This window comes from Nicotiana sylvestris, unplaced genomic scaffold, assembly GCF_000393655.2.
Source record: "Nicotiana sylvestris unplaced genomic scaffold, ASM39365v2 Un00040, whole genome shotgun sequence".
Lineage (NCBI taxonomy): Eukaryota > Viridiplantae > Streptophyta > Magnoliopsida > Solanales > Solanaceae > Nicotiana > Nicotiana sylvestris.
The window spans coordinates 6,204-18,853 of NW_027184376.1; the positions used below are offsets into that span (position 1 = coordinate 6,204).

The 12,650-nt window shown below is 35.8% G+C and overlaps 1 protein-coding gene across 1 annotated transcript; it reads left to right on the plus strand.

The window, feature by feature from the left end:
• The first annotated feature begins 6,756 nt into the window (after positions 1-6,756).
• LOC104231554 (S-adenosyl-L-methionine:benzoic acid/salicylic acid carboxyl methyltransferase 2-like) lies at positions 6,757-11,042 on the plus strand. The gene is made up of 4 exons (XM_070165685.1): positions 6,757-6,865; positions 7,310-7,720; positions 9,586-9,840; positions 10,421-11,042. Exons 1-4 carry the CDS (start codon positions 6,791-6,793, stop codon positions 10,838-10,840), a joined length of 1,161 nt encoding a protein of 386 aa, XP_070021786.1. The 5' UTR covers positions 6,757-6,790; the 3' UTR covers positions 10,841-11,042.
• Positions 11,043-12,650: the final 1,608 nt, after the last annotated feature.

A 12,650-nucleotide genomic window follows, 5' to 3' on the forward strand; every position in this document is an offset into this window, starting at 1 on the left:
CATTGGCAACACTCTGGTTCAAGCAAGAAGAACAAAAGATAGGAATGATAGAGTCTTATGGGTGAAAACCCTCACGGGCACCGTAAGGCGACGGGAGCTGAGAGAAAATAAAATGAGAGAGTCTTAGTGGTGAAAACCTTCACGGGCACTAAGTCGTTTGCATCGGCAGAATATTTGGGAAATGTTATGGGAAATGTGAAGGTTCAGGCAAAAAGGGCCGGGAAGATGAGACAACAGTATGGGTACAAAAGCATTCAGGTGGTCAGAACTTGGGGAATGTGGAAGTCGGTTGGAAAATCAGGTAGTTCAGAGGATGTCAGGCAATACAAAGCAAGGCAATGGAAGGACGATGCAACAAGAATGCCATCAACTAACCACCATTTTTTTTAACTAACGAAATTTTCGGTGATTGACATAGGGGCAAAAAAATTGTTTGTCAGGAGGAATTCGCCGTGAGGGAAGAGTGGATATTAATCAAGTTTAATCGCAAGTGTGGCATGTTTAAAATACAAGATAATCATGAATAGCATAGGGGAATATAATTTGGTTGCAAAGTTTGCATGTTTAGGATAAATGCAAGTTGTCAGGAGTCCGCCTGGAGAACAGAGACATACTTTTCAAGTTTGAAGTCAGGAGTCCGCTTGGAGAACAGAGACATATTTTTCAAGTTTGAAGTCAAGAGTCCGCCTGGAGAACAGAGACATACTTTTCAAGTTTGAAGTCAGGAGTCCGCCTGAAGAACAGAGACATACAAGTTACATTTTAAAAGTCAGGAGTCCGCCTGGAGAATAGAGACATTCAATTTCAAATTCAGAAATCAGGAGTCCGCCTGGAGAATAGAGACATACCATTCAAATTTTATACAATCAGGAGCCCGCCTGAAGAACAGAGGTGATACAATTCGAATTTTTGTTTTTCAATCAAATCTCTTTGTCTAATTTGAAAGCAGGAGTCCATCTGGAGAATAGAGACATACAGTTCAAGTTTCGGAAGTCAGGAGTCCGCCTGAAGAACAGAGACATACAAGTTACATTTTAAAAGTCAGGAGTCCGCCTGGAGAATATAGACACATATTTTGAATTTTAGCAGTCAGGAGCCCGCCTGGAAAATGGAGGTGTTAAATATTTTAAGCAGTCGAAGTCAAGAGCCCGCCTGGATAATAGAGGAGTAGTTTCAATTTTAAGTTCGGCAATCAGGAGCCTGCCTGGATAACAGAGGAATACATTCGAGTTCGAGTTTATTTAAGTTCAGCAGTTTGGAGAGAGGGAATAACATCTCAATTCACCAGGGGAATAGAAACATGGAATTTTGTCGAGAAAGCACAAGACAATGAGGCAACGAGGAAACACAAGACAACAAGGCAACAAGGAAGTACAAGAGCAAGTTTGAAGAATTTAGATAGGATTTTTGTAATTCATAGAGCATAGTTAGTTTAGCTTCTTTTATCTTTGACGTGGTGTAATAAGGGAGGTCAGCAAGCAGTAACAGCAGCAAGCACAGTAAAATCACAGTTCCTGGTAGTCCCAGCTACCAGACATTCCCGAACTACACTGACCTGATTCCTGTTTAGCCCAGGATATGTAGGCAACCCCTGAAGCAGGATGCGGTCAAACTTTTCAAAATGCTTCACAACGGAATATTTGAACGGGCAAAAATCGCTCGTATTTGCTCACTTATCTTTGCCCGAAAACCTTTCGTGTTTCCGAGTAAAGAGGGGCAGCTGTGAGCACGTGATTTTTGCCCTATATATGATTATTCCCAAAATCCCAAACAAAATGATTTTTCTTTATTTTTACATTTTTTGTGCATTTCGGTGTCATTTTCTGAAAATACAAAAACATGCATTTTCGTATTTAGGTTTTAGTTTTATATTTTAGTATCAATTAAGGGTTAATTTGTTTAGAACAAAACATGAAAATCACAAAATTAGTTCACTTTTGCATTCTAATGATTTTTATTGTGAATTTGTCATGAAATAGTTTTTAAAACAATTTTAGGAATTAATTAGTCTTTATTTTGAAATAATTAGGATTTCATTTTGGTGTTACATCTTTATAAAAAATTATAAAAATTATAAAAATTTAAAAATGAGAAAAAGGAAATAAAAGAGAAAAGAAAATAGAGTAGGAAAGTGGTCTTAATAAAGACCCAAATTTGGGCCAATTCATTGATAATTTTCAGGCCCAAACGCCCTTAGACCATTCCAACCGGATCCAGGCCCAATGCTTCAATACCCGGTCTACCCAACAAAGTCCAAACGACGTCGTTTCCTCAGCCTTTAATCACGACCGTTGGATCTCATCAATCCAACGATCCGGATCTAACTAGGATGTTTGGTATATAAGTGTCCGAACTTCCCCCCCCCCACCCCCATTCGTACCGTATCCTTCTTCCTCATGAACCCTAATCCGCGCCGCCCCTAAATCCCTTGCCGGTGGTGAACGTCACTTACACCGTTCAAACCCAAATTAACACCATAGATCCCCCATGAATCCCTCTTGCCATTCCCGTTATTGGTTTCCCTAAAATGTTGCCGGAGCTTGTCGAATCTCCAATTGAAGTTTCCGGTCAGATTGCAGGTTTATCCAAACCAACCCAAAATCACACCACACAATCCCCGGACTTCCCTCAACCCAAATCCATGATTATTTTCCTTCAAATCTCTTTGAAGTGGCTCGAATTGCAGATCTGAGAATTTCTGGCCAAAACCCTAAACCAAAATCTTTATGATTTTGAATCGTAATATCCTTAACCATGTGTTCTCTTATAAAAACACATGGTTAGGGATGTTGCGTGTCAAAAATCTGAAAGGATTCGAACGTCAGTGACTAGCCGGGGTTTCTCGTGCTTCAGTGAGTTTTCTTGTTTCTTTTTACTTGCATGGTTGAAGTTTTAGTTACAGTCTTGATTTCATTAAGTGTGCTGTTAATCTTACGAGTTATGTTTGTGTATTAGTATAGTTCTGTCAATTTCTTTTAAGTTCTGAATTTGATGTTTGAATGGTCGATTATGAGCTTATTGGTTAAGAGTTAGTTTAATTTCATTTAATGTTGATCAGTAGCTTAAGCTTTGCTTTGATTGATCCTGGTCTCTGGTTTTCCTAGTTTGATTGAGTTGGTATGATTGAACAGTTGGGATTGGTTAGTTCGATTAGTTAATTTCTGAGTTCTAATTAATCAGTCCTAGTTAGTTTTGGATTAATTTAGGGGATTGGTTATAGCTGTTGAGAATGTGGGTAGAATCAGTAACTTTGAGAAGCTTTCAGGGGTAGTTTGGGCATGGAAAAGGGTAATTCTGTTAGGAATAGTAATTTTAAAGTATTGAAAGGGCAGTATAGGTATTGCATGGGTAGAAGAATACCATAGGGCCTTCTAGAATAGGATTTTAGTGCACATTTCAGCACAATAGAGGTGCTTACTTGAGTAACATGTTAGAAATAAGAGGACTAAACTAAAAATAGGGGAGGGACTAAAAAGAAAACCCAAAATCTGATTAACCCTCTTGTATCACCTATTAAAGGGCACGAAGTTCCTTGAGGAAGGGATTGAATTTTCAGCCCAAAAATCCCCACCAAAAGCTTTCCTCCTTGCTTTCAATTTCAGCTAGCACTTCAATTCCAATACTTAAGAAGAAACATCAAAAGATGGAAAAATCAAAAACAGTTTAACTAGGTCATCACTAGTGTCAGTGATTCTCAGTCTTTCTTTGGGCATTCTTCATTCCAACTCGAGGTTCTATTCCTAAAAAGTGTTTGGGAGTGACTAACAACTGATTCAAGTGAGTTTGGGGCCTATTAGTTTGGACTTCAGTGGAGATTTGGGTCCAGGAGGATTTGAGAGCATCTAGGCTTAGCTGTGAGGGCTAGGAGTGCATTCCAAGTGTGTGTTGGACTGATCCGTTGAGTCTGCTTATATTAACCCTGTGAGGGCTAGGAGTGCATTCATGTTCTGTGATGATATATTGTTGAGTTTGTTGCTGTTGTTGTTGCTGTTCAAAGTAGCTGACTTCTTTCCTTCTCATATTTTCCCTTATCCAGGTACACAATTGTACCCCTGATGACTGTGAGCTCAAGTGGGCAGCAATGAATTGTGTGAAGAATGAATTTACTTGCAGAATTGAGTTCTGATTTAGCTAATTTCCAGATCTACGTATTCAGTGCTTAATTCATGGATATTGTTTAAGTTTTCTTGTTTTTGTGCTAAAGGGACTATATAAACTGTTATATTTCGGAGTCATGTGATTACTATGAAGTGAACACTAGTGTTAGTTGATTACATAATAGGTTGATAGTAATGTTGGCGTGAATTAATTCAGAAGTAGTTAGTCTGCTTTATGCTATTGAGATCGTGTTTGCAGCTTGGTTTTCACCTTGATGATGTCTAAGAACTCACCGGAATATCAGTGGACAAATTAGTCTGTGCATAAAACTGGAATTCAATTGACTAGTATCCTTCTAATTCGAGTAGATGCATATTGTTTCCCCTTTGCTAATTATTGAACACTTAAAATAATTTAGAGGTAATTTAAGGGGGCATTTGGTTAAGCTAAAAATCAAGGCCTCGCTGGGCTCAGCGATAAGCCATCGCAGGCTGTCACACGGACGACCTTCATGAGTTTGGGCTTCCTAAGGGGTTCGATCCCAGGTGCTGTTATCTGTCACCTGGGCTTCCCTTTCTCCTGCCTGGCCGAATTTTGGGCCGTTTCTGAAGCCCATCAGTGGTCCAGCTCATTGTTGAGGTTGGACTACTGCATTTTATTCAGTTTACATGTAATTAAGTTCTCTTTCTTCTTTTAGGGATATTTGATCACTAGAAAATTGTAGTCACTCTCAAATGGGCCTTTTAATAAGTGTTGAGACGTCTCGCCAAACAAAATCATGTATGCGGGGCCCTCAACGAATGCTTATTAAAATAATTAAATTTGGGAAGGTTGTTTAGAAAATTCCACAGCCTTCCCCAAAATAATAATACGTTAGAATCTTTAGGCACGATTCAATTAAACTACCTTCTTAAACTCGGGTGCGCATTGATGCGATCCAAATCCAAATCTCGACGAAGTCGAAATGTGTTGACAACCATGGGTGCATTGATTGCGACGTGGTTCGAAACGCATTTTCACGACGTTGCAATTCTTTTAAAAATAATTATAATAAAAGTGGTTCCAAATTAAATAAAAGGCACATAAGCTAGCATGTATTAAGATCAAATAGAATTAAATACAACAGTTAAGCGATCGTGCTAGAACCACGGAGTTCAGCAATGCCTAACACCTTCTCCCAGGTTAACAGAATTCCTTACTCGGATTTCTGGTTCGCGGACTGTTAACAGAGTCATAAATTTCCTCGGTTCGGGATTCAACCGGTGACTTGGGACACCATTAATCTCCCAAGTGGCGACTCTGAATAATTAATAATTAAATCCCGTTCCGATTGTCCTTTAATTGGAAAAACTCTATCATGCCCTTTGCGGGGGTGTGTGTGAAAAAGGAGGTGTGACAAACATTAGTGGTAAGTAAATATTTATCCAAATTCAATTCATGGACCCAATACGTGATGGTACAAGCCAAGGTGTGATAGGCACTAAAACAACGTGCTATGATTTTTCTCGATGAGTCAAATGACAGAAATCCCCCCAGGGAAGGGACAGTGTGGGGGGGAGGGGGGCAAGGGGGTTGGGAAGTGGGGATATATTTATGCTAAAGCTTTGTAACCTTTGTGATCAAGTCTATGGTCCAAAACTAATTTATAGGGTCGGCTTAACGATATTTGTTGCCTAAATCCGAACTTTGACAAACGATTTTAATTTTTTTAAATATGCATATATTTAATTAAGTCTATTTTTCTAGCTTCAAAGTTATTAAATTTTTTGTAATAATTTTTTTTTCAATTGATAATATAGGTAATCAATTTGAAAACTGCCTACTTTATCAAAAAAAAAACTTTTTATTGCTTATAATACTTGATGTAATACTTGAAATTTCAAAGAGAAACAAAAAAGAATCTCAATTTACTTTATTTTTAATTTGGTTCTTGATTCTTTTTTTTAATTTATTTTATAAAGGCAGTAAAAACTTTATTATTAAACTGGCTCTTGATTATCGACCAAAAACTCATCGAAAATGATGGGTTGATTTTTTTTTTTTTTGGTTAGTATTAAAATCAATCTATGCGGTCAATTTATTGACTGAAAAAAATATAAGATTTAAAATAATTGATCGAATTCGGTCGGACTTTTTAAACTCCTCAATTATAAAATGCATCTTTCGGGAATAGCTAAATACGAAATAATTATAATTTTAAATTTTATACTGAGGTTAGTATCTTAATCCCGGTAACCAAACGACCTTAGCTCCCGTTTTGGCCATAAAATTTGGAAGCATTTTTTCGAATATGTTTTTAAATAGTATCTGATTTTTTTCATAGATTTTAACTATTTTTTGCCAAATTTTGAAAATAAAGTCTTCAAATCCCAAAAAAATAACTCTCTGAGTAGTTTTGAAGTTATTGAAATTTTTTACTCATAAAACTTTAAATTCTTTTCAAGTAAAATGCATGTCCAAACACATTTTTCAAAATAATTTTTCATCTTATCTTTAAAAACTCTTTTTTTTTTTTAACTAATTCTATATCCAAAGTCCAAACGCTAGCATAATTGGCTTGTGAGGGACACTGTTGGAATTTCATGGATAATTTTGGTATTACTCATCTATAAATAAGTGATACCCCCATTGGAACTTTAATTTGCCTAGCGAAAAAAATACTATATTCGTATAATACAGGAAGATCCAAGAAATGGAAGTTGCCAAAGTTCTTCATATGAATGAAGGAATTGGAGAGGCTAGCTATGCCAAAAATTCTTTGCTTCAGGTATAATATAATCACACAATTTTTTATTTCCGCATAGAGAAGCGTTAGCTTAACTGGTAAAGTTGCTGCTATATAATCAGGAGGTCACGGGTTCGAGCTGTATAAACAGTCTCTTGCAGAAATGCAGGGTAAGGCTGCGTACATTAGATCCTTGTGGTCCGGCCATTCCATGGAACCCGCGCATAGCGGGAGCTTAGTGCACTGGGTTGCCCTTTTATAGAGGTTATAAAGTCGCAATTATAATTACTTTACTTCATTTCAAAGCCACACAAATACTAATACTGGTTTAAACGACAAGTTTCAAAAGTTTTATAGCGTCATAAATATTATGATATATTTATGATCACAAGTTCAAAAGTGTTACTCTCTCTATTAAATTTCATGCCAAGTCTAACTACGACAAACAAATTGTAACCTTCTGATTTACATTGCATTTTTATACAGCAAAAGGTGATCCTAATGACAAAGTCAATAAGAGATGAAGCCATAGCTGCACTCTACCGCAGCCTTTCCCCAGAAACAATTTGTATTGCGGACTTAGGTTGCTCCTCTGGACCAAACACTTTTCTCGTAATTTCCGGACTCATTAAAACTATTTATGAAGAATGCAAAAGCAATGGCCAAAAACAGTCGCCGGAATTTCATGTTTTCTTGAATGATCTTCCCGGAAATGATTTCAATACCATTTTCCGGTCGTTGCCGGCGTTCTACGAAGATTTGAGGAAACAGATGGGAGATGGATTTGATCCTAATTGCTTTGTTACCGGAGTTGCTGGTTCATTTTATACTAGACTTTTTCCTTCTCAGAGTCTGCACTTTGTCCACTCCTCTTACAGTCTCCACTGGATTTCTCAAGTACGTTTCATATATAATATAACATACTCCATTCGTTTCATATTAGTTGAGGTAGTTTGACTCGACACAAAATTTAAGAAAAAAAAAAGAAGACTTTTGAAACTTGTCTTAAAAGCTTACGGGGTAAAAAGTTTGTGGGGTCATGACATTTGTGTAGCTATAAAAGCTTCTCATTAAGGGTAAATGAGTAAAATGAAAGAGTTTAAAGTTGAATTATTTCCAAATTTAGAAATGTGTCATTTATTTTGGAACAGACTAAAAAGTAAAGTACCTCATTTAATATAGTAATATAATATAATATTCGTATTTGAAGCATATGATTGCACTCTTTGACTTGGGAAACAAATACAGATGTGGTTTTAATAGGTCAAATATAAGATACAAATATTTCGGGTCTGTTGCATTTTACACCCTTAATGTTTGTCCCATTTTGTGATATGTACTATGTCTTATTTTCTTTTATATTTTTTTTCATGAGAGTAAAATAGGAAATATAAATAATAAGAAAAAATGACATAAAATTAAAAGATAAGGCTTCGTCGCTTAGGAGTTAGGAGAGAACCAGCAAGTTTTGGAAGGTCTTGTATTTTTGCTTGAATTATTTTTGAAATTTTATAGCATCTTTTAATTTGTACTTCCTATTTTGTCCTCATGGAGAAAATTTATAAAAAAGAGTGGTTTTATTATTTTGCAAGAAATTAAATAAAAAGATCGGGTTCAAATCATTTTAAAAAATAGGACATGGTGAAAATCACAAAATATGACACTCATTACAACAACAACCCAGTATAATTCCACTAGTGGGGTCTGGGGAGGGTAGTGTGTACGCAGACCTTACCCCTACTATGGGTAGAGAGGTAGTTTCCAAATAGAAACTCGGCATCCTTCCCACCAGGAATTCTCTACCTTGCTTTTGGGGAGATTCGAACTCACAACCTCTTGGTTGGAAGTGGGAGTTGCTTACTATCAGAGCAACCTCTCTTGACACTCATTAAAGGTGCAAAATGCAACAAATTTAACAACTGTACATATCTAGGGATGGCAAATGGGTAGGTCGGGTCGGATATGGACGGGTCAAAATGGGTAATGCAAAAAACAGATAAATTATCCTACCCGTCTCACATTTAAAAGGATAAAAGGGTTAACTAACGGATTATGACTAATCCCTAGGAGAATTCTTAGTCTCCCAAATTTGAGGAATCTCCAATTTGAGACTTTACAAATGTAAAAGTTAAACCCATTGGTTATCCATTTTCTAAGTGGATAATATGGTTTTCATCCATATTTGATCAATTTTTAAATAGTTTATTATCCAACACATTTTTTAATAAATAATATGAGTGAAAACTATTTTCTTTTAACTATTTTGCCACCACTAAATGTATCTAACCACTCTTCCCCTCCATGCAAGATTGTTTAGGAGCATGCATGAATTGACTCAGCGTTTGAACTGCAAAGATATTTCTGGCCTAATTTATTTTCTGGACTAATTAATCATGGTTAAGCATGTCATTCTTGTCGGTTGCTACCTTTCCAACCGCTTTAACAAATTTATGTTGAACGAAATTTTGTTTCTATAGTTATAAGGTAAGGGTAACGTCTGCATAAACATTATTCTTTTAAGAATTTGCTTTTCAGATTACACTGAATAATTGTTGTAATTTCAATCTTTAATTTTGCTTTTTTAAATTATTATTTGAAATCATTTGTATATATAGGCGTTAGAAGCATATAGGACTTGTTGTTGTTGTTGTAGGTTCTACATGTTTAATTAAATGGTTTACGGATCGAATATATACACAATAAGATCATATTTATTCTGAACAGCTAACATAAGATTTGAATTCATGACTTGTGATATATAGGTGCCTGATGGTATAGAGGATAACAAGGGAAATATTTACGTGTCAAGAACAAGTCCAACAACTGTGGTTAAAGCATATTATGAGCAATATAAAAGAGATTTTGTAACTTTTCTTAAGTATCGTTCAAAGGAATTGGTGAAAGGAGGACGTATGATATTGACAATGCTAGGTAGGAACAATGAAGGTCTCTACAGCAAAGGGTGTTACTACATAGTGGAGCCTCTGGCCATGGCCCTCAAAGAGCTAGTTGAAATGGTAAAACCAAACAAATTTTAATATTATATACACATCGTAAACATATAAATACCAATTTTTTTTAATTTTTTTTTTGCATATATCTTGAAAAAAAATAATTTGCATATTCCGTAATATCTTGATTATGTCATGATATTTCTGTAGTTATAAGAGCATGTCATTAGGGCCGTAACGGTTCAATGAGCTCCGTAGTTTTTGCCCAAAGGTAATATACATATTAAGAAATCCACTAAATACTTATAAATATCTGATTGTGAACTCAGCTATCATGTTACACATTAACTTGAGGTCGTTGTAGCCGTGTAGGCACCCATAGACTTAAATCGCAGATCCGCCTTTGCATGTCAGTAATGGTACGAGAAGTTTAAGTTAAATCAGTTTTAAATATTAAAAGTTTACTATTTGTGAAAATTCAGTATCACGTAAAATAGAGCAGAAGGAATATAACATTTGAATTTCAAATTGCCAATCCAATTTATTAAGAACGATAATTTTTTAATTGACCTAATAGCATAAAAACAATTGCATTATTAATATATATAAGTTAAACTCATAGTGTATTTTCATTATTAATATGCAGGGTTTAATAGAAGAAGAGAAAGTAAATTCATTCAACATTCCTATATACCATCCATCTCCTGCAGAAGTGAAGTATATAGTTGAAAAGGAGGGATCTTTCACTATTGATGTCTTGGAAACTTCAGAACTTCATATTGATGTTTCTGATGAAACTTGCAATAATACAGGTCGGTCCGGTGTACAAAGCGACTCGCATTTGTGTAAGGACCGAAAAAAGGCCACACCCCAAGATTGCATCAATAGTGACAATATGGCAAATAGCTTGAGACCCGTGGCTGAGCCTTTGCTTGTCAGCCATTTTGGTACTGAATTGAATATGGATCAAGTGTTCAACAAGTGCAGAGAAATCTTTGTCAATTGCATTGCAAAAGAGAAGACTACAGTCACAAATGTCATCATCTCCATGACCAAAAGAAACTAGGGCTATACTCCCCCTTTGTTATTTCGTGCTTTTTATTTAAGGAGATGGTGCCTTAATTTGGTTATTTTAAACATGAAGAATAAACCCAAACAACCATCCACCTAATCGCTTAAATTAAAAATAGTCGGTGGATATATAATATATGTATAATTCATATGTTATAGGTGTATAATCATTGCATATTCCATATATTAAACAGTGAGTCTGGCCGGCTATTTGTGCTGAATTAACTAAGAAGAAACCCAATACAAATAGTAGAATTGAAACTGCTATAAGCCTATAACTACTAAGGCAACGAATAAATCAAGGGAGGAGAAGAATAAGATTAGTATGATTTTTTTTGAATTTCCGGCAAGAATTCCTTTGGGTTTGCGCGAATTGGTGGGCTGGTCACTACATTGGGATGCTCCTAGTAAAACTTGCACGGGGCGCCCTATTTGGTCGCCCTCATTTAACATTTACCCATTTTTTTAAAACTTTTAACTTGTACCCACGTTTTAAATAATTTCATCCCCTTTTCTCCTCCTCCTTCTCCTCCTTCGTTTTCTTCTTCTTTCTTCTTCTGCTGTTGGTGCAAATTATTTTTTAGGTAAAGTTTCTTTTAAACTGTTGGTGCATAGAAGTTAAAACTTTCTTTTGTACCTTTATATGATTAAAAAAGAAATTATTTTCCATAGTTCCTTTTGTGAGTGGAAACTATCAAGATACCATTGTTAAGTGACGACGTCTTTGAATTTTAATCGTATTACGGAGCTAATTATTTGTTCTCGCAATTAGGGATGATTAATTTTTATTTATTTACTTCTTTTTTTTGGGGTTGTTTTGATAAATATTATTAAGGTGAAAGTTGTTTCTTGTAAAGCTAAATTGAGTATGTTAGCACATAAAAATTCTTGAGCAAACTAGCAAGTTGTTTTATGGATAGATCCCCAGCTTATTTGAGCAAATCCTATTCTAAAGCTAGCTTCCAAATAACTTCAGCTCTAGAGCTGAAGTTCGACAGTTATAAAACAAAATTTCAGCTTTAGAGCTGAAGTTCGCCAGTTACAAAAACAAAAACTTCGCTAGTTACAAACAAAAAACATCAGCTCTAGAGCTGAAGTTTGACAGTTAGAAAACAAAAACTTCAGCTCTAGAGTTGAAGCTTACAAACAAAAAGCCAGTTATAAACAAAAACTTCAGCTCTAGAGCTGAAGTTTGACAGTTACAAAACAAAAACTTCAGCTCTAGAGCTGAAGTTCGACAGTTACAAAACAAAAACTTCAGCTCTAGAGCTGAAGCTTACAAACAAAAAGCCAGTTACAAACAAAAACTTCAGCTCTAGAGCTGAAGTTTGACAGTTACAAAACAAAAACTTCAGCTCTAGAGCTAAAGTTCGCTAGTTACAAACAAAAACTTCATCTCTAGAGCTGAACTTCAGGTCCGGCTACTAGAATGCTGAAGTTTTGCGTGATTGCCTTTGCTACTTTAGCCCCGTATGCTGAAGTTATGCGAAAAAGCGGGTACGCTTTCACTTTATTTTTGCAAAGCGGACACAAGTTAAAACGTGGCACAAAAAGCGGGTATAGATGCAATTGCCCCGATGCTCCTATGGCTGTCAAATTTGGCCCAAGACCAAATGACCCGCCCAAGGTTGATTGGTTATTGACCCGTCCATTTATTGAACCTATCCTATCTTGAACCAATCCATCTCACCCATTTAAAGTTGGGCTAATCTTTAGCCCAAATTGATCTATGAGTAACTTTGTCAGAATGTCTTACAAATAATTTTTTTGTGATATGTTAATATATGACCATAACCCAAAAAAAA

Coding starts and splice junctions, on each gene's coding strand:
- LOC104231554 (XM_070165685.1), top strand. CDS start 6,791: ATGGAAGTTGCCAAAGTTCTTCATATGAATGAAGGAATTGGAGAGGCT. Junction 6,866..7,309: donor CCAAAAATTCTTTGCTTCAG/GTATAATATAAT, acceptor ATTTTTATACAG/CAAAAGGTGATCCTAATGAC. Junction 7,721..9,585: donor GTCTCCACTGGATTTCTCAA/GTACGTTTCATA, acceptor TGTGATATATAG/GTGCCTGATGGTATAGAGGA.